This window comes from Electrophorus electricus, chromosome 4 (genome assembly GCF_041902795.1).
Source record: "Electrophorus electricus isolate QZ-2024a chromosome 4, ASM4190279v1, whole genome shotgun sequence".
NCBI lineage: Eukaryota > Metazoa > Chordata > Actinopteri > Gymnotiformes > Gymnotidae > Electrophorus > Electrophorus electricus.
In genome coordinates this window covers 22,915,120-22,937,807 of record NC_137500.1, presented here as the reverse complement: position 1 = coordinate 22,937,807, position 22,688 = coordinate 22,915,120, and the positions used below count along the sequence as shown (strand labels likewise).

Below are 22,688 nucleotides of genomic sequence, written 5' to 3'. Positions count from 1 at the left end.
CTTTGCTTATGCTGATTGCTAGACACAAAAGGTAGGTCATGGCTGAGAAGACCAAAACTGTTTGCTCCTCCTTCAGGAGTGGGACATTTAGAGGTGGACCCATCTGTGGGCTTTACCAGTTATGGGTCTGATGGGGTCAATGTTGGGTAGGGCCAGAGGTGGAGCAGGGCGTGTGTATGTGTGTGTGTGTGTGTGTGTGTGTGTGTGTGTGTGTGTTTATGGGAAGGCACAGCGGCGGTTGCGGTGGGGTGGCCTGAGCTGTGGATGGTAGTGGGCGGGGCCAGTGCAGGGGTGTGTATATGGTGAAGGTACAGTAGAAGGAAGGAGTGTAATGGCCTGTGGAGCCTGTGGTATGTGTGAAGCAGTGGGAGAGACTGAGGTGGGTGGTTGAGTTTTGTGTATGTGGGGTCAGTGAGCGTTCAGAGAAGAGGCCAAAAACAGGATGAACTTTAACAATCTCCAAACAGTGCTCATCTTTATAATGGTGTCAGATGATTGACAGAAGCTGATGATTCCAGCCGGTGTTTCCCCGAGTCGAGTTTCAACACCATTAACCCGAGCGCTGAACACAAGCTCTGTAGAAGATCTGACCCTACGGAGGCCTTGTTCAGGAGGCAGGCTCCTTCTGAAATATGCTGAACTTTTCCAGAGCTTTCCGTGACGCCGGAAACCCACGAACGGTTTAATTTTGGGTATTTCTGTGTGAATTTTTTATGAGTGCGAGTGAAAATGACTTATTGGAAAATTACCTGTTGGAGTGTACGGGTTCTTTTCTAATGTAAACTCCATTCATCAAGTTCATTTTCTTGAGGCAGAATATGAGAATGAGAGAGAATGAATGATGGCGGGAGAATGAAAGAGTGAGGAGGGAGGGTGTAGAGAGGGAGGTAATGTGATTTAAATGGAATCGCTGGAAAACTGTCATCCGTACACAGCCGGGAGAAATGGCCTTCATCAGGCACAGACTGTGAGTTTGTAGCTGCTTCAGACACGGACCAGAACAGAAGCCAATCAGAATCACGGATGAGGGATGGAGTGCAGGATGCTTCCATCAAGAGGAGGGAGAGAGATGAGAGGCGCGCTCTCATCCTCTGCAGTATGTAAATGACTGTGTTCAATGCAACTTGTGGCTTTTTGAAACAGTGAGTCTCCTTCCCTCTCTCCCCCCCGCAGTACCATTGGCTCTCTCTCTCTCTCTCTCTCTCTCTCTCTCTCGTTCTCTCGCTCTCTCTCTGGAGCTAAAGAAACGGTAGCTGGGCCCTCCAGGGAAGAGTGAGTGTGGTCAGCATCCTGTTTCAGAACTTGAGAATCACACTCAGGAGCGGCCTTTACAACCTGTACCTGCCCACCCGCCCACGCAGCACTTATCGATTAGGTCAGGGAGAGGCTGGAAGAATTCAGACTTTTTCCACTAAGGGTCCTGAATGAGAGATGTCGAAACAGCGAGTGATATGCAGAGCAAAGCAGGGCTAGAAACAAAAAGACGAGAGAGAGAGAGAGAGAGAGCACGCGAGCAGTGGTTTCACCCATTAAATCAATAGGCTGCTACCTCAGAGCACATGCAGTAATGGCCAGATCATCCCAATGGATGGAAAGACAAATGTTTGGTGGGAGGAGAGGAAAGAGAAGGTGGATACTGGGCAGTGGGGGAGAGCGAGACTGGGGGTAAGCATAGCAGAGATTTGGGGGGGGGGGGGATCGTCACAGAAAAAGAACAGCAGCATTGAAAAGGCATGCAGCTCTGAGTGTGTCTCTTTTGAGGTGGCATGTTGGTGCCAAGGCAGAGATGGTGTAACGGAGCTCTTTTTTTGTCCTACTCGGGTGTGTACCTGATTCTGAACTGCATCGCTGCGAATCAACAACTGAATCAGTTTTATCAGTTCAAATGAACATCACTCCCGCACAAGTGCCTTTCTCTCCTCGTCAGTAGCCTCCCGTGGCTGTTCCAGTACCCTCCAGGGGCATATTTAACCCCACTCTGCTCGAGAAGTGGCTTCCTCGCCATACTTGACTACTGAAAGTTTGCTTTGGGCGGAAGTGTCAGCTGTGTAAGATAGTGTTACACACATAATGATGTGCAGTGCTTCTCCCAGGGCTGCACCTCGTCATGCTGTCTTATCAGCCATATCTCATAATGCTTTGTATCACTCATCCAGCACTTTCCATGGCTGTTCGTATGTTTTGTTTTTTTCACATTTCATAGCTGTCTGTGCTTGGCCAACATTAAAATCAGACTTTCTAAGGCTAGAAGTGCCTGACTACCACCCTTTAGAGTTTAGCTCCTTGATTAACTGGACCAGGCTGAATATGTGCAAGAGGAAAAGGTAAACGCATCCCATTTTCAGCACTGGAGTTATTCACCTCTGCAGTGATTTTAGCTTTTCAGCACTGGAGCTGTCCATTCCTGTAATAATTTTTAGCTTTTCAGTACTGGAGCTGTCCATTCCTGTAATAATTTTAGCTTTTCAGCACTGGAGCTGTCCATTTTTGCAGTATTTTCAGCATTGTGCTCGTCCATTCTTGCAATATTTTTTTTTTATTTTTTATTTTTTTTACCTTTTCAGTACTGGGACATTGCCCATCTGTGTCCCAGACTTTCAATGATCTGAGCTCCACACTGTCACAACCGTCCTCAGAATTCCACCTAGTGACTCACCTTACAACTTCACTCAAGCTCTCAAGTCCTAGAACTGCATGTGTGCCCCACACAATGTGTCTCTGGACTGGAATGTCGCTTATTCTGATTGGTTGCAGGAGGCTCAGATGGTAATATAACGCTTGAATGACTTCACTGCTGAGTTACGTTATTGGATTGAGTTAGATATTGGCTGCTTGTTGTGGGAAATCTTCTATAGATTCCCCTGAAGGTAAGAGCTTATACCACCTATCTTAGAGGTACACAGAGTAAGTCAAGACTGCCCACTTGTAGAGACTAGGTGATATTTTTAGGAAGTGATGTGGGTTGGTTGTCACCGTGTGGTGATAAAGTACTGCAGGTGAGCAGTGTGAGTGCCCACATACTTCAGCCCTTTCTGTCTCCCTCTCTCTCTCCCTCTCTCTCCCCCTCATCGTGTGTGTGTGTGTGTGTGTGTGTGTGTCCCGTTGACGATGCCAAATTGCATGAATCTGGGTAGTGTCGGGAGCCGCCCATCATCCTGACTGATGGGTGGTGTGGGCGGAGTTGGGGGATAATGTGAGCGGCCTGATTTATCTGCTTGTTGTTCAGCACTGTCACCCAGGTGCTGTCCGTCAGAGGGCATCTCTCACTGGAGCTCCTGCATGCGGAGCCGCTCTGTCTACCTGAGCTCTGATTTAGAGACGCTTCTCCGAGGGTGGGAGGGGATGGACTCGCTGTCTCCTGATGAAGTGAGAAAAGGAATTGGGGAGAGAGCCACTAATGAGGCCCTTTTAACTACCGTGGGTTTCTTAAGCTTTTTCCCCCAAGGTACCCCACAGCAACTTTGTACTTTTGTAAAGTGGTGCCTTAGCAAGCACAGTAGTATCAATTGTTGTGCAATTAGAGCTTTGATTTTGGAGATTAGATGCATGTTTGCGTGTGCGGGGGGGTGGCGTAATTAGGAGAGCCTGTTACTGCTGCGTTCTCACGCAGTGTTGGGGAGAGAGAGAGCAGTGAAAGAGGGAAGCTCACCTAAAGAAAGGAGAAAGAACAGCACAGAGGTGGCCCCTTGGAGAACACGCGATGGCCCAAGCCCTCTGTGGTTTTCATTCACTACATAGTATTCTGCTTTAGGCCCTTGGTGATATTTTATTGAGTCCTTTCCTGAGCTAGTTGGAGAAAGTGTGTGTGCGTGCGTGCGTGCGTGCGTGTGTGTGTGTGTGTGTGTGTGGAAGGTTGTGCATTTGTGGACATGAATGTGTGTAGACTAGTGCTGGGCGATAAAACACTCTCGAAACAGAATCGCAATAAAATTTATGTCGATACGATGATAAGCTTTTGACGTTTTTACTCGATAAGTGCAGATGTAGCAGTCTATCACAGCGGAAATAAACGCGACATGGGCCAGTCAGTCAGTTTTGGGTTGCACATCAAAATACACGCCTGTTTCCTACAGCAAAGCATTGTTTGCACAACCAGCACTGAAGAAAGCTCTGAAAACTTGGAAAAAATGAGTGGAACCAGCGAGTGGCATGAAAGTGAATGTGATCTCACGATATTCTCCGACGCTGATGCTGAAAGCGTTGCCAAAAAAGTTACCACAATATCAGTTATATGGAAGTAGCTGAAAGGCAGTGAAGCAGCGGATTCTGATGGCTTTCAAAATATATCATTGGTCTGTGCAAACCAAGACGAGAAAAAACGACAAATCTTTTACAGAGCGACCACATCCACAGTGTGAAATTGCATTGTTAGACCATCCACATTTTAGCTGCGCTTACATTACCAAAACAAAAATAAATCGGGTCGTCTTTTGCAGCCATAACCCCATATGAAAAGCATTTTTAAAAGAAGGTTATAAGCAGTTTGAATGATACAACATGCACACGTAGCATAATGACTGGTGTTTACATTTTTCACTTTTTACACATATCTTTAAAACATATGAGCAATTTAAAACCATATGAGTGCATAATTTATATGACTTTATTTTGTTCAAATAAAGTTTAAGGCAGATAAAGGATGTTTGCATAGTTAAGTGTTTACATTATATTATTAGCTTTTTGCTGTTAAACTGTATTCATTAGCAGGATGCTCAAGGGCGGCATTATGAAATATGATGAATATTGATCAGTATGGGGGAAAAAAATATTGCGATCATATTTTTGCCATATTGCCCAGCTCTATTGTAGACTACATTATTAACCAGGTGCGTGTTCATGGTGTTCTTGAAAACGTGGGTGAGAATGGGGGCTTTTGTACACACTGCAGTGTATTAAATGAAAGAGGATGAGACAAAGTGAATGTCTTGCCTGCATTATGGCTAGATGAGCTTGCATGTGTAGAACTGCAGATTATCGATTATTTTAGTAATCGAGTAATCTACCGATTACTCCATCGATTAATCTTGTAATCGGATAAGAAATACTTTTCCTTTTTATAGAGCATCAGTGAACATATAGAAGTGGGTGAAAAATAGGTCTCTCAACTACTTGGTTTCTTTTTCTGAAATTCTGAAATGAAAAAACAAATAAGTAAATAAACAATTTCAAATTACTTTTACTTGTATTCATATTTTTCATGTAACCTTTCAATCTTTGAAATGTATTTCAAGATCTGTACGGAAGATCCATTTGTTAACAGAAGAGTAATTGAACATTTTGACGAAGCTGATATAAGATGCCAAGTGATACTTGATCACAAAACATTGTTGATGGTACACTGGTTATATGAATGACATACCAAATAGTTTAGATTACACATGAAAAATAATAGGCTGGATTACACACATGAAAAATATGCACGATGGGTGTAGTAATATTGTGGATGTAGTTATATGGATTAAAAGGCCCGATGGGTGTAGTAATATTGTGGATGTAGTTATATGGATTAAAAGGCACAATGGGTGTAGTAATATTGTGGATGTAGTTATATGGATTAAAAAGCACAATGGGTGTAGTAATATTGTGGATGTAGTTATATGGATTAAAAGAAGCTTCGATGCCAAGAATCAGTCATTACCGAGTTGCTTGAGTTTCTTGAGGAATCGTTTCAGCTTTGTGTGTGTGTGTGTGTGTGTGTGTGTGTGTGTGTGTGTGTGTGTGTGTGTGTGGTGTTTCCACACACTCTCTGATCTTCTCATCAGGAGGTGGCAGGGTGTGCTGCGTATCGATAGCCTTGTGCCCTGATTCCAAAGCAGTAGTGTGTCAGCACTTTTCCTCCAGAGGCTTGTGTTTGCGTTTGCATCCTGTTGCGATGCATCAAGCATTGATCACTGCTCTGCACGCTGAGCTGCACACTTCATCCTTCTGGCAATTTAGTTGATTAATGCTCGTAGCAACTTAATTGGGTAACGACAGAACAGACAAGGAGGTTCATGGCTCCAGTAGATATTAAGTTAATGTGGAACACTGCAGTTGGAGGCGGAGCTCCATGGAACACTGTAATGATGGAGGTGGAGCTTCACAGAACACTGTACTGCTGGAGGGGGAGCTCCTCGGAAGACTGTAATGATGGAGGCGGCGCTCCACGGAACACTGTAATGATGGAGAGGGAGCTCCACGGAACACTGTACTGCTGGAGGGGGAGCTCCATGGAACACTGTAATGATGGAGAGGGAGCTCCACGGAACACTGTACTGCTGGAGGGGGAGCTCCATGGAACACTGTAATGATGGAGGCGGCGCTCCACGGAACACTGTAATGATGGAGGCGGCGCTCCACGGAACACTGTACTGCTGGAGGGGGAGCTCCATGGAACACTGTAATGATGGAGGCGGCGCTCCACGGAACACTGTAATGATGGAGGCGGCGCTCCACGGAACACTGTACTGCTGGAGGGGGAGCTCCATGGGACACTGTAATGATGGAGGTGGTGCTCCACGGAACACTGTACTGCTGGAGGGGGAGCTCCATGGAACACTGTAATGATGGAGGTGGTGCTCCACGGAACACTGTACTGCTGGAGGGGGAGCTCCATGGGACACTGTAATGATGGAGGTGGTGCTCCACGGAACACTGTACTGCTGGAGGGGGAGCTCCATGGAACACTGTAATGATGGAGGTGGTGCTCCACGGAACACTGTACTGCTGGAGGGGGAGCTCCACGGAACACTGTAATGATGGAGGCGGCGCTCCACGGAACACTGTACTGCTGGAGGGGGAGCTCCATGGAACACTGTAATGATGGAGGCGGCGCTCCACGGAACACTGTAATGATGGAGGCGGCGCTCCACGGAACACTGTACTGCTGGAGGGGGAGCTCCATGGAACACTGTAATGATGGAGGCGGCGCTCCACGGAACACTGTAATGATGGAGGCGGCGCTCCACGGAACACTGTACTGCTGGAGGGGGAGCTCCATGGGACACTGTAATGATGGAGGCGGCGCGCCTGTATGAATGCGACCTGTGAATGTGTGTGTGTGTCCAGTGATGGTTGGTGGTCTGTCCTGGTCGTAACCTCCTCCCCTTCCCCCGCACTGGTGCGGTCCCCCAGGGGGCTGCGCTTTCTGATAGAGAGTACGCTGTGCCCAAATTGGCTGCCCCTTCTCATCGGTGCGTGAGTGATTGTAAAAGCTGATATCTGTAAAGTGTGCTGGAGTCTGAGAAAGGTGCTATAGAAATGTAAATAATAATAATAATACTAATAATAATACTGAGGTGGAGCTCCATGGAACAGTTTGCTTCTGTAGCCAGAGCTCCATGGAACACTGAGGCTGAGCTTTTTTGGGAATTCTCTTCTCAGACTTATTCCTCTGATTTCTGATTGATTAAATTGTTTTAATTGTGCTGTTTAACTAATAATGTAGTTTTTTAGTTTTATTAATTGATGGGTTCATGTTCTGTTTGCTGAGTTCAGCTGAAAGGACATAAAGGGGAGTGAGGAACAGATGTTCCCTCCAGTTACTGAATGATTGAATGCTGTGTTTTTATTTTTATTTTATTTTATTTTATTTTTTTTTTTATCCTTGGTGAAGAAAGAGCAGGAAGGAGTGGAGAGATTAGTGTTAGCACTGGTATGCTCTGGGTAACTCTGGTAACCTGTTCTTTGCAACAGCTGCGCTTAATGCTCCTCGTTTGACCTCTGACCCTGTGTGTTGAATAAACACGTCACACCAGCACCCAGCCGACATGTTGTTGTTGTTGTTGGCCCAGGTCGTCACCTTTCTGTCTTCCTTTCTTCATTTCTGTCTTTGTTTTGTCTTTCCTTCTCACTTTTCTATCCTTTTTCTTTGTCTGTCCCCTCCTCTGCTCTGTGCAGTGTCCTCCTGAGCTCCTGTCGGTTGATCTCCCTTTATGCTGATTTAAATGAACCCCGAGAGCCCTGCGCTGCGCAGGCCAGTCAGGTGGCCCCCTGGGGTGAGAGGAGGTGTGGCAGCACACAGCCCACCCAGAGCACACCACACCTGGGTGAGCCCAGAGATGTCTGTCTTCAGAGCAGTGCACTTTTGGAACCACTGTGTCCAGAATCAATACTGTACAATACAATACTGCATTGTGTACAGGGTGTGTTGTACAGATAAAGTAGGGCAGGACAAAGAGCGCACACACACCCACACCGATAGTATGTCAGGTGTAGCAGATGTTCAGGTGTTGGGTGTCAGGTGTAGCAGATGTGTAGGTGTGTTTGAGTACACAGTGAGTGTCCCTGTGGACACTCACTGTCTTTCCCAGCTGAGGTGAGGATTCTGATTGCCTGTGACAGCTGACAGTCTTTCACTGGATGCAGGTTAATGGAGGAGCAGTGGGGGAAGGTCCCGCCTCTGTTGGGATCGTCACCTGAGCTCACACAGAAAGTGATTCAGCATCTCACAGCACATGCAGTCTTATGTACTGAGAGAACTGGGTAGTGTGTGTGTACACACAAACACCAACTCCCTGCTCTCTCTTCTGAGTCTGTTGTTCTATAGCTTGCTCTCTCTATGCCCTTGGCAAGCCGGGAGCTCATATTGATGAGTTGAAATTGTTTGTTTGTTTTTGTTTGTTTGTTTGTTTCCCCCCTTTTATTTTCAAGAAGTGTGTGTGACTGTTGAGTTCACTTAGTTTTATCCTGTGTCTCCTTTGCTTTGTTTGGCTGTTGGGCTCATCTTGTGATTAGTTAGCGAGTTACAGTGTGATGAGTGACGTCATTAATTAGAAAGTAAATAATGTTAAGAGTTAATTATAATGTGAGTGGGGTCAATGTAAATAGAAAGTAAGATATGTTAGGAGTAAATTGTAATGAGCAAGTGTGTACTGAACAAGTTATATTGTGATGAGTGTGTGTATTATATTGTAATGAGTGAGTTATATTGTGATGAGCAAGTGTGTTACGTTGTAATGAGTTTGTTATATTGTGAGGACATGAGTTATATTGTAATGAGTGAGTGTGTTATTGTAATGAGTGAGTTATATTGTAATGACGCATGAGTTATAGGTTTCCAGAGAAACAGCAGCGTATTTCAGTGTAGATATGATGATCTCTACATCTTTTCCTCCACTAAACACATGTTGTTTGTTGGCCACAGAGGGCCCTGAGTACATAGGGGTGAGGGAGTAGAAGATTTAAAGTGACCTTTAACCTTACAATATTATAATATGACATTAGGACATTTTAGTAAACATAATGGGGTCCACGACTATGCACTGAAATGACGTGTCAGTACATTAATGCTTGTGGACCTAAGAGGAATGAAGCCTGACATTTAAAAGTGACAGTGCAGTACTGTGTGAGTCACATCAGTCAAAGTCTCATAGTGGTGTTCAAAAGTCAGCCAGGGGATAAGAGCTGTTGTCTAGCCTGGCAGCCCTCGAGCAATGCTACAGAACCTTCTGCCAAATGGCAGAGAGGCAAATGGACTGTGGGAAGGATTGTACACGGCACTGGATGTCTACTATGCTGGATGTCCACAACGCTGGAGTGGAACATGTTCTTCACAGAGATAGAGGTATGCTGATGCACTTTTGGACAGCAGATGGCAAAATAGTGGAACCTAGCAGTACAATTACATTTATGGAATTTAGCTGATGCTTTTGTCCAAAGCAGCTTACAATCATGGCTGAGTACAACTTTGCGCAATGGAGGGTTAAGGGCCTTGCTCAGGGGCCATCAGTGGTAACTTGGCAGTTGAGGGGCTTGAACTGGCCACCTTCTGAGTACAAGTCAAATACCTTAACCACTGAGCTACCACTGTAATACATTTGTATGTAAGCTACAGTTAGCCTGCCATACCAGGACTTGCAACCTGAGGGCACATCTCAAAATATGCACCCAGATGATTATGGGCCGATGCCCGCTAGCCTTTTTATGCTAGCTAGTGTTATGGGAGAATGTAAGTACACTACTTTTTCATTTTTAATAGACCTTTGTTTACATCTTTGTTTATCTAAATATATTTAAACAAAAATACAAAAGTGTAGGCTACTGTAATGACTAAATATTCAAGGCTATAGACAGAAGCTTCATGCACTGCAAGACCCCAATTGTTTGATTATAGTTTCCTGTTTCATGACAAGGAAAAGTTCCTATTGAAATGTTCATACTGAGAAAAAATATACCTCTACAAATAATTCTCTTCCTGTATTGGTTTGTGTTCTTAGGGACATAATGGATTAAAATAGGTATTGGAATGGTTCAAACCTATTGCTTTTTTTTAGTAGGAATAATCAGACCTCATTTTTTGACAGTTTTGATAACGCTAAATTACACTGGATTGGGCAGCATAGTCGAGGGTCGGCAATGAGCACAGCCCTGGAGAACACCAGTGTTCACAGCAATGGTGTTGGACTCCAGCTGACTGGATCCAGGATCCAGGTGCAGAATTGCATGTTGAAGCCTAGGAGCCTAGCAGGTCCAGCCAGCGTGTAGTGTGCGTTTTGGCTTACCTGAGGAGTGGTGTGTGCTTTGATGAAAAGTTTCCAGCTTTGAATGGTTTAAATTCCTGTCAACAGTGAAAAAGATGGTTTGACAACCCATGAATTCCGCTAGCGGTGAATGGTATTTAGAAGTTCACACAGTGCCCATGCACTGTTCTGTGTGGATGCGGACACACAAGCCCTTTCCGCAGCTCTGATTGAATGATTTGATGTCTCACTCTGCTCGGAACGTTAGCCTAGCTATCCTGGGATGCTCCTGTTGAGCCACTGTCCAGTAAGCACTGAAACACAGCAGGCCCTCATCTCCCAGTGTGTGCTCTGTAAAAAAAAAGTCCAATTTGAATCATACTTGAATTAGATAGTAATGTGCATTGTGATGACTGAATGAGTCATTCTGGGATGATGGAGTGGTTCATACTGGGATGAGATAGTGAGTTGTATTGTGATGACTGAGGGATTCATATTGGAATGAGTGAGTGAGTGAGTCATATTGGGATGAGATAGTGAGTCGCATTGTGTTGAGTGAGTTCTTTTGAAATGACTGAATGAGTTATATGAGTTATATTGTAATGAGTGAGTGAGTCAAATGAGGGGGTTGTACTGTAATTTGTGAGAGGGTGAGGGTTTGGTAGAGAAATGGACTGAATTGGATTAGTCCTGTTTGCTTAGCAGGAAGGCCTGCTGTAGGAATCACACACCAACCTTCTGTTCTCTCATACTGTCACTCTGTGACTACGTCAGTGTAATGGACTGCTTCTAGACTGTGTGTGTGTGTGTGTGTGTGTAGCAGGAGTGAACTCTCAGCAGGGTGTGATTTATGATGGTGTTGCGTTGAACTGTGATTCTCCCATAATTCCCCACACAGCAGGGTACGGAACCAGTTGATTTCCTTCTGCCTAATTAGCGCTTTGGTACTGTCTACTTCAACTGTGTGTGTGCGCATGTAGTCACGTGTGTACATAAGTGTGTGTGTGTGTGTGTGTGTGTGTGTGTGTGTGTGTGTGTGTGTGTGTGTGGACGAGCATTTATGTGCTAAATTGATCAATAATTTGGCTAAGATGTGCCTCATCCTCATTTTTGTAAAATGTTAGAGAAAATGTATAGATTGCTTGTTTGATCTAGATGACCCCACTGCTACTTGGCTTCTTTAATATAAGTGATTATTCTGACACTCCAGCAGTGGATCTCTGATACCGCAACAGCTTACCTTTGGTAATCGTCTGTCTATTATAATGAGATCAACAGTAAAGGTTTTTCATCTCCAAAACCGACTCCTCTCATTTATCTACAGTATAGTGCCTGTAGCAGACTGTCTGACGGTCAGGGTGTAACAGTGTGCGTTTTTAGAAGGGCTCGCAGCAGCCTGGATTCCAGCCTGGGTGTCTCGCATCATAAGACGAACAGTCTGCAGGAAGTGTCCAGTAGTGCACTTGGTCTCGGTCACTCACGTGCCCAGTGTGAGGACGTGGTGTTGGCCAGAGGAGATCCTGCCAGTCCTAACACCTTATGCTGGGCTTGGAATATGGAATGCCTGTTTCTGTTCTTGTTTTGCTTGTCGTTTTGATTGTTGTTTAATTTGCTTCTTCTAGAGCACTTATGCTCACGTGATAGTTGCAATGTCCTCCTCTGTAGTTAAACAGTCAGCATGCCTAATGGAGCATTTCATCACCAGAACAGGCTCTGCAGACGCTCCTGACGGATGACACGGCCTTGTAAGGCACTTTCCTTTTGTTTCTGTTTTTAGAGCTTTGAGTTATGTAATAAAGCTGTTTCGTTCATTCTGCTCCGAGTTAATGAGGTAATGGTGGCATAATTTAATGTTCCTTACTCACAGCTCTGTGTGTGTGTGTGTGTGTGTGTGTGTGTGTGTGTGTGTGTGTGTGTGTGTGTGTGTGTGTGTGTGTGTGTGTGTGTGTGTGTGTGCATGCGTGCGCTCTGTCTCTGGCTGGTAATGTGCCTGTGTTTTTTCACTGTGGGGGTGTGTGGGTGGGTGTATGTTTTCAGGGGTGGTTTCAGTCTTCATTTCTGTGACAGGACCTGCAGGTCAGGTGAAAGAAACTGTCACTGAAGTGTTTTTTTTTGTTGTTGTTTTTTTTCCTGTAGAGTGATCGATGCAATATTTACTCTGCCTGCACCTCTCTCTCTCTCTCTCTCTCTCTCTCTCTCTCTCTCTCTCTCTCTCTCTCTCTCTCTCTCTCTCACATGCAGACGCACACGCGCGCGGGTGCCAGAGACAGGTGCCAAGCTAAATAAGGCTGTTCTTGCTCACAAAGGTTAACTGCTTAGTCACACACTCCATGGAGACAGGCAGCAGCACAAACTTGAGCACACACACAGAGGACAGCATGATGAGTACAAACTCATAAATGCACTCTTAAACACCCACCCCCCCCCCCCCCCCACACACACACAGAGACTCAATGAGCTCTCATTGTTGCAGATAAATATGAATTGGTTTTATGAAATGTGATGTTGGTGAGGCTACAGTGGGGTGTATGTGTGTGTGTGTGTGTTCGTGTGTCTGTGTGTGCTGGCAAGTCTTCACTCGTTTATCTCCAGCTCTGATAGTGTTTCTCACAGCTCAGCAGCTCTGTGACCCTGCATCCTCAATATTTAATGTGCAGAACACAGTCACACTGTTTGGCATTTTAAAATATCACTGATAATGTTATTGATTAACGGTGTGTTAGTCATTGGCTGGTCCAGGCCAGCTGTAAAAGTCATGACTCTAGCTTTGGCGGGTGTCTGCGAGTAGAAGTAGATTTCTTTGGCTGCTCTGCTAGCTGCAGTAAATGAGGCTCGTGGATGTGTCCTTAGGTCAGCACTTCTCCCCTAGGCCTGTCTCTTCTCTCTTACACAGTGCAGATCCAGGGTTCTTCCAGCATGGCACACCCCGACCAGCCCATCTGCGCATGCTCGAGCTATTTGTATCGGGGGCCTCAGCAGGCAAACACAAAGGAAGGGTGCACGGAGGACTAGCCCATTAACTACTGGTTGTGACCTTTAGCTTAATGTACAGTGTGTGCGTGTGTGTGTGTGTGTGTGTGTGTGTGTGTGTGTATGCTTGTACATATGTATATATGCATTTATTTTCTCTGGCTCTACTTTCCTAATGCACTGTAATTAAATAATAACAGCAATCTTGTGTTCTTTTACATTTATGCGTGTGCATGTGCAGTCATGTATATTCCCAGTAAACTTAACTAACAAGGCAGGGAGTGTGTGTATATGGTACACACACAAACAACCACTGTGTGAGAATGAAATGATTTCCTTTAAACTAATCACACGTGTCACCTGTGACACTATTTCAGTTAGTGCCAGACTACACTCAGCTGAACCGAACTCATAGGATCAAACGCAGTTGCATTTCTCTCTTCCCTATCATCACACACACAGACACACACACAGACACAGAAAAAAAGCAGGTGAACAGATGAGCTCTGAGCTGGGTCATAAATTGAATTAGTGTTTGACAGACATAGCTCGCAGGAGGAGTGAAACGCGAAACCCCCTCGCTAAATGAGCGACACGGAACGGAAGAAGTGATGCCTGGGAGGTTGGAGCAGGAGAGCCGGAGAGAGAGACGGAGGGTGATGAAGAGAGACGGAGGGGGAGAGAGGCAGACAGTGGGAGCAATAGTGAGTCCGATGATACGACTGTAAGAGTCGTGAAGCGTCATCGGACAGGAGCGTAGCTGCATGTCATGACCTCATCTCTGTTGTGTTACTAATACCAACAATTATGACATCATCTCTGTTGTGTCACTACTACCAACAATTATGACATCATCTCTGTTGTGTTATATCTACCAACAGAGTGAGAGTAGATGGAAACAGTCACACAAACACGCCCACGACAAACGGAAGCCGCCACATACACACGGAGGAGCATGACTATTAACAGATCTTAGGAGTCTGCTTTTACTACAGAGGACGCCCTTAGACCTTGAACAGAAACTAAAGAAACTTGTAGCAAAACAAAAGAAGTCAAGTGAGTTGGGTCAGTGGGTAAAGGGACCGGGAGGAGGGGGTGCTAAGAGTCAAAGATGGTGTTCTTATAAACATGCCACATGGGCCACAAACACACACCAAAGGCACACACCTGCCACTGAGGCCATGTGATCCACATACACACGTGACAGCGAGAATAGGGGATTTCTTCTCCTCAACACATTCTGAAATTAGGGGAGCTAGAGTGCTTAAGGGACTCGTTTAAAGACTGTTTCACCTTCCTTTTTAACCGGCAAGTGTACAGCGCGTACAGGAGAAAAGTGGCCGTATTTTACCTACAACCGTTATTTTCATTAGAAGGAAAATTTTATGAATAACTGGCATGGTGTAAATAAACCTTTAGGTTTTATCATCTCCACTGGGAAATAGCCTTACTCCAGCAGAACTACACAGCAGCCACGGCCTGGAAAGGCCTCCGGCTGGTTTCCAGTGGCCAAAGAAGTAAGCGCCATTTTGCCACCTGAAAGGCCAATGTAGAAACTCGGTGTCAAATTAGGTGAGCGAGGACGCCAGCCCTGTATAACGTCCAGCTGCTCCTGTCTAAACCCCTCCGCACGAAGTGTTGCTTATCAGTGATTTGCATCACTGTGTGTGTGTCCCTGTGATGGGTCTTTCCTACACTGTCATCTGTCTTGTAAAATTCAATTTGGCCAAAGTGTTTAATTCAGTTGGGTTGTGTCTTAAGGGACATTGGACATACATGTGCGAGACGAGCTGAAAACGATGAAGGAAGATGAGAAGGGCATCTGCTGTCTGGCCGGACATGTGTCCCTGCACACGTATGTGTGCATGTTCGAGGGCGTATGCACACACATGCTTGTGCATGTGCGCGCGTGCATACACGTCTATTTGTGCAAGTGTGCATGCATGTGTATGGTCTGTGAGTACACGCACATACACGAACACGTGTGTTTGCGCACATTTGCTCACATCTGATTTGAATAGTAAACAAGGCTGGCAGCAAGGAAGCAGCTGGAGGGCATATTTTTGTGTATTAGCATTTTATCATTTTAGCTAATAATGAACAACTGCCTGACATCACGACTGTCTGACCTGACCCTAACAATATCACGTCATCAAAGGATATTACCACTGCTGTGCCTCGTACGGCAGTACACACACACACATGCCAGCTTGGTTGCGAGAGACTTTCTGCTGTAAACTAGCTGAAATATGAGGGGTCCTTTTAGTGGGTTTTATTTTTTCTAGCTTGTGTCTGTTTTCAGAACCAGAATCTGACAGATCCTAGATATATTGGAGCCTCCAGCACTTCTAATCAGAAAGCCTTTTCTTCCATGTTGAAAAGGCTACTCAAACACACCCTCACACACACATTCAGACGCTTAAAGCATGAACATGAATACTCGAACACGCGCGCGTCACCACATAAGAGCTTTGTTTCACACACTCATACAGACAAACTCACGTGCTGAGACACAACGGAACTGGAGTGTGCACCCGAGCGCGCTTCTCTGGCAGACGAGGGCATGTACCTTCCCATGGCCACAGCTGTGGCCACGCCCCCACCCAAACGGCTCCGCCCCAACACACTCCAGCCACATGTATTGTTTGCGTATGTAATGGTTCTTTGTCCCGCTGTCCCTGAGCTCGGCCAGGATGGGGAGGGCATGTGTATGTGCGTATATAGGTGTGTTCTGTGTGGTTACATGCTTCTCCACCAATCATAATGGCTGGCTCATTTACCAACATGTTCCACTGTTTCCAGTGAGCATTATCAAGAGTCAGCTCATCCACACTGTTTACTACTCTCTCTCTCTGTCTCGCTCCATCTCTCTCTCTTTGTGTGTGTCTCTCTCTCTCTCTCTTTCTCTCCATCATTCTCTGTCAATATCTCTCTCTGTCTCTCTGGTTGTCTCTTTATGTCTGTCTCTGTGTATTACTGTTTGTGTCTTTGTGTTTTTTCTCTCATTCGCTTTCTGTTTTACTTTCAGTCTTTCACATGCACACACATTCTCTCATTCTCATCTTGAACTCTTCATCACCCTCCTCCTCCTCCTCGTGAAAAGTGTGCCTGAGCCATTTTGATGATTTCGACGGCTGTCCACTAGTGATCTGAAGAGGTAGAATACAAGCTTACTTCATTAGCATACTGTTCAGCATATGCTAATTCAATGCAAATGCATTATTTTTTTCCTCCTCTGTTTGGTTAATGATGCACTCTAAAAGCTTGTTTTGATGCAAAAACAAGCAGCACACAGGTGTGCCCATAATTGATGGAACATTTCCAATATAAAACCCTACCAAATCACATCCTAAATGATGAATAAATTATGATTAAGATGAGAGGGAAATTGTACTGGGCAAAAAGGGTTGTCCTTTGGGCTACTTTTCATATGAGAGGGAGAATCTTTTTTTTTTTTTTTTTTTTTTTTTTTTTTTTTAACTTTTCCAAACCCATTGACATTGAGTCATGTGATTTGATACAGTCACAGTGTTATTCATACTCATGGTCCCTACACACACACACACACACACACACACACACACACACACACACAGGCAGCTACATCAGGCTGTACACTAGACTAGCACAGGACTAGCAGGAGAGAGTTGTGATGTAATATGGGAGGCGGGTGTGTGTGTGTGGGTTTGAAATGTGCGAGCTTTCTGCACTTGCTGGGGGGGGGGCGGGGGGGTGTGCATGGAATCTTTCCACCTGATGAAATAATCTCCTGGAACAGGTAGCAAGGCTATGAATAACACACTCCACATAGCTTCAGGCTGTAATCACACAACCGTCCCCATCTCTCTCTCACTCTGTGCATTTATGTGTTTGTGTGTGTGTGCCTGCGCATTTATGTATGCATTCAGGTGTGTCTCTGTTTCTCCAAGTTTAACCCCCCTGCCCCCCATACACACCCACTCCCTTCCATGTTGGCTGGGTGCTGAAGTGGATGAATGTCTCTGTGTGTGGCAGTCCTCTTGCCAGACACCCGCTTCCACACCTTGGGGCGCGTGCACGCACACACACACACACACATCCATAACACACCTGTATCAGAGCTAAGAATTGCTTCAGGACCGTGCTGTTAAACGTACATCCCCACCCATCAGCTCTACAGATTTAACCTGGAGACATGCACTCGTCATACCTGCAGTCACACTTGCTACCTGGAGCAGGAGGCTCATGTGTGTGCTGAATATAAAAAAAAAAAAAAAAAAAAAAAAAATCATTCACCTGTTCAACTAGTTCGATCCAATTCTTGCACCGATATCGACGATACAATATTCATGTCGGTATCACACAGCTCTCACCCGAGTGTGCTGATACTGCTCTTCCAGCTTCGGCTCACGGGGTGTGAGTGAGATTCATTACCGGGAGGATCCGGCTGCAATCAGGAGCTAGTGAATAATATCAGAAATAGTATTTTACTTTGAAAGCTTCTCTGAACCTGTGTGTAAATCAGTGGGCACATTTATGGTGAGCTCTGTCTCTGCCCTACAGAGTGGATGTGATTCCTGAGTGGATGTTCTGCTGTGCTTGTCCTCCACAGAGACTGCCCGTGGCTGTAGTTCTGCCTCATCTAGAACCAAAGTGAGCCGTTGATAAGTTGTCAAACAAAACCATCCGAGCTGGATTATCCCCCTATGCTGTTATAGGGAAAGGGTTTAAAATTTTAGGTTTAAATAGCTTGTAATATGATAGCTAGCTGGTTTGTGAGGTAATAGAGCTTGTGATGTAGAGACGTTGGGCAAACGGTCCACACCTCTTTACTTGTTGCACACTTTTGATTCTGGATGATCATCATTGCCTTTTTTACTCATCAAATGTGATTTTAAAGAGTTTTGATAATTTCTACCAAATAAATAAATAAATAAACTGAACTTTGTTATTCACGAAAGTATTCTGACCCTTTATTCAATACTTTGTAGATCATTAAGAGTTTAAAGCCATGCCTTAGCTCTGAGGGGAATGGCTGAGTCTTTTTAAAAGAGCACTCACAAATTGGAGAACTATGTTCGCATTTTATTTTGTATTTAATTCTTTTTTTTATTCCCCATGAATAAACTCATTGATTGAGTCTTTAAATATTTGTCTGTTTAAATTTCTGTCCCCCTTCTCTTTACTATCAGATTGACCCTTACAAAATGCACAGATACATTAACACTCCACTAACACGCCGCATTGTTATCATTTAGCACATGGCATAGCTGGATCATGCTATTGCATTATGCTGGATCACACTGTTCCATTAGGAGCTTATTTAGACCTTACCCTGTTGTTCAATCTGTCGCTCCATTGCTCCACTCAATTTCCCTGTTGCTCTGTCCTGCTACCCTGTATTCCTGTTGCCCTGTTGCTCTACACTGTTGGATTGGTGCTCCACGCTACTGGTCCCTTTACCCTCTTGGAGTTTCCTTGTAGCCTGTGATGCTCTCGCTCTGCCCTGTTGTGAGATAAATTATTGCACATTTTACCGAGTCATTTATGGTTAATGCAAATGTAAACATGTCATTTGCAGCCTAATCCTCCTGTGTCCTCCCTGTGGGAAGTGTATAGCTAAAGAGTTAGTAGGTGGCTGATGGAGGCTGATGGAGTTAGTAGGTGGCTGATGGAATCATATACTTTGTCTGTGTACACATATATGTACGTGTGCATGGGTGCGTGCACGCATGCATGTCTGTATGTATGCATTTTTAAGCATTATGGGTGATGCATTTTACCCTTCAGATACTTCAGGAATTCACCTTTCTTTTATATCAATATAAAAATGGTCTAAAAATATCCCGTGTGTGTATGTGTTTAAATAATTTCTTACTCCCCCAGCATTCTGGAATTTGGTGAGGACTTGTTGCCGTGGCGACAGATTCATTTTTTGCCATTACTCGGTGTGTGTGTGTGAGAGAGAGAGCAGTGTGGGTCTGGTAAAGTTGACATCTATCTGCTTGATGGCACTCCACATGACATCAAACAGCTTGGTCTTGTGTGTGTCTGTGTGGGTGGGGCGGGTGGAGGGGGGTTCAGTGCAAAAACAGACGCAATTCAGAATGTGAACGAACCTAATGAATGTTCTTTTGCTTGATGATCAAACCGTGTACGTTCGAGCAAATAGCGGGGACAGCGACAACCTGAACTAGTACCCAGATGTCCACTCAGATTAGCATCAGCTGCTGGACATCTTAAAGCCTTTGCTTAAACCATAGTTCAATACACACTGGGAGAATACAAGAAATACTTAAGGAAACATATCTCTCTCTCTCTCTCTCTCTCTCCTCATTCCAGCTTTCTCTACCTCTTCTCTGCCTCAGTCTAGTTTTATTAGATGAACTTCTGTTCCCCTGTTCTTGTGTGTCAGATGGTGATGTCTTCCAAACTGTGACCTATTCACTATAAAGTGCGCTACAAAGGACAGACCACACAGTCTTTCCAGCTTCGACCTTACCACTCTCACAGTGACCACAAAGTCTTCTAAGTCTAGGCCATTTCTCTGGCCATATTGTGATCACTTAGCCTGTACTTAGTCTCTCTCTCTCTCTCTCTCTCACTCTGGTCTCTGTAGTACTGCTGTTCATACTCTTGCTTTTCCAGTGCTGAGCTGATGAAGAGCCGCAGATGAGCACCTAACGACTCTGTCAGGCTGTGCTATTTTGCACTCGATAAGGTGACATTTCAGTGGGGGAGGAGCGCAGAGTTGCTCATACAAAAGATATTTTTTTTAAGAGGTCAAAGAAACCAGAGCGTTGCCTTTTCCCTGACAGATGAACTCTGACCCTTGCAAGCGGCAAAGTGGTAATTTATACTTTGGTAGCTGTAAAACGATGTCATAACCATTCCTTTCTCTCGCCTGCACCCTCATGTTCTAACAGACAATCCTTCATTAATAGCAGCTCTCAAGCCCGGGTGGGAAATGCTGTCCCTGGTCCCAGATCAGGGCGCGACGAGGTCTCTGGGGAGGTTTTGCTTCTGTGCAATGATGAATCTGCACAGAAATGCACAGGTCACTCTTGTGTTTTTTCTGTGTGTTGGGTTCTGCGGTGGAGAGCTTCCATGGAGATGATGTAGTGAGCATGCAGGTCTTTTTAATCTGTCTGTCAGACAAATGCTTTCTATCTCTCTCTCTCTCTCTCTCTCTCATTAGTGTAGGGTAGGTCCGGCAGTATCGATTCTGCTAGATTAATATGTTTCACTGTGGTGACAGAGAGCTTGAGTGTATATATTGTTTTTGTCTTTGACGGCATTTGAATCGACTGAAACAAATTGCACGACGCATCAAGTCTGATGAGCCTGTCTCCGCCGGAAGCTCCGGTTCAGAACATAAAGAAAAGGCGCTCAGAACGCCTATAAGGCTGCTCTGTAATAAGCCGTAATAGGCCCTGCAGATCCCGTAATAGCTTTGTGGGAAAGTCAGCGATCATTCGGAAACTATGTGGCTGAGCCTATTAGCTGGAAATCAGGTGCTGCAAAAGCAGAGATCACTGAACCAAAGGAGCCAGGCTGCTGTTTGCTTTCTCTTAGTATTTAAAGGAATTGGGGGTGATTAGTCTATGGCCATCACATTTTGGGTTTTAAAAACTGAGTAAAAATGGGCATTAATACCCCTAAGTGCAAGTTCAATTAAGTTCACTCTCCAGCCCCTCACCTCCCAGTTTAGCACCTGTCCATAATTAAACTGTTCCAGACAGCCCTGTAGCACTTTCCAAGACTGGAAAGTTGGTGGAAGGTGGTCTTGTATGACTTCACAGCGTGAGGCATGTCTCGGGCCAGCGGGACACTGCGTTGGTATGCAGTGCAGTGTTCTGTGCAGTACGATGTGCATGCAGTGCGCCTTGGCTCTGCTAGCCTAGTCCCTTGGCTGGTTTAACTCTGCTGCACTGACTGCCAATCCGAGAGAGTTTGCAACCAAAGCACTTTTGTAAGTCTCTCTGGACAAGAACATCTGCTAAATGCCGTAATGTAAATGAAATGTAAATGGTTGTGTCTTGACTAAAGTGTAATCCAAGTGGGTCATTTGGTAAGGTCATAAAGGGAGCTAGACTATATTGGAGCACTGTGGGGGTTTAGGCCAGTAACATGTAAACAGCATAAACTTTTAACACTGTAGCAGTAAGCCTGGCTGACTGCACGTTACAAGTGTTCATGGCTAACCGATGGTTGATTTACGTTGTCCACGTTTCAGCATTTAAAGTAAAAAAAAAAACAAAAACAAAGCAGCATTTAAACAGATTAAACGATCTTTAAGCAATGATGACAGTGTCTGTTTATATGCAAATGTTGGAATGGCTTGTGAATCGCTTGTCGTCTTGATTTAAATTTGCTGCTGCTCTTGGTTGGTTGGTTGGTTGGTTTGATTTGTGATGCGCAGGACATGCGTTCCTCTCTTATGTTTTGAGATTCATTATGGGATGTCGTGCCCTGCAGTGCTGCATACAGGGGGACTAAATGTGTGAATGTGTAGGTACTACACATGGCATGAGGGGTCACTGTCCTCCCGGCCCCCTCCGCGTTAGCTTACGCTGCACTACAGAGCATGCTTGGATTGCGTAACCACCAGCAAAGTGAGTCACATGACCCTATAGCGCTGACGCCACACTTAGTGTGACCTGTTGCTGCCAGCAGGCCTTGTACGCGTGTGAACATGACCTTTGCTCTCCGCTGACCTCTGACATGGTGAGGTCCGCTGCTTAGCAGCCAGCGGACGGACAGCTTGTCGCCGTGGTTGGGGATCAATCAGGGAAGGGTGGTGGTGGAGGATGTAGGCGGTGGTGTGGAAACGGGGACGCTGGGCCGAGCTACACCCACATCACTGGCAGTGCAACCTTGGCCTGTCTGTCCTTCTCGCAGCCCGGCCAGTAGGGCCTGGCTTCGCAACTCCAGCACTGGACGCACGGGCAGCCAAACGAGAGTGTGTGAAACGCAGTACTGGCCTTGCAGCGTAACCGAGCTCCCGACCTTCCGAGCGTTTGATTGGCTCCGACGGTTTTATGCAACAAAAGGAAACATGAGGGAGTTGCTTGTTATCTCCCCCACTCAGAAGGAACTTCAAAAGATTTGTCCTGAATTCTGTCTAAAGCCCTGGAGCCTGAAGGAAGCAGATGAATTTATCCATGATCATCTACGATCACCTTGACCACATGTTTCTTGTCCTGATGCTTTTAACAAACTCTCATTTAGTGCGTGTGAAACGGTCTTGCTAGGCTAGGTCTATATAACGAAGCATTAAGGCTAGCGCTAACTAAAAGG

The 22,688-nt window shown here is 45.3% G+C and overlaps 1 protein-coding gene across 5 annotated transcripts in view; it reads left to right on the top strand.

Moving 5' to 3' along the window:
- The window catches only part of trappc9 (trafficking protein particle complex subunit 9), a 202,612-nt gene that overhangs the window by 150,432 nt on the left and 29,492 nt on the right, over positions 1–22,688 (top strand). Inside the window, exon 22 of one of the 5 annotated variants that reach the window (XM_081712794.1) lies at positions 12,681–12,802. The exons of the other annotated variants lie outside the window; for them this stretch is intronic. Coding sequence (XP_081568920.1) covers positions 12,681–12,721 — 41 coding nt within the window. The 3' untranslated portion in view covers positions 12,722–12,802. Of the gene's footprint in view, positions 1–12,680; positions 12,803–22,688 lie in introns of those variants that run through there. 5 annotated transcript variants of the gene reach the window in all.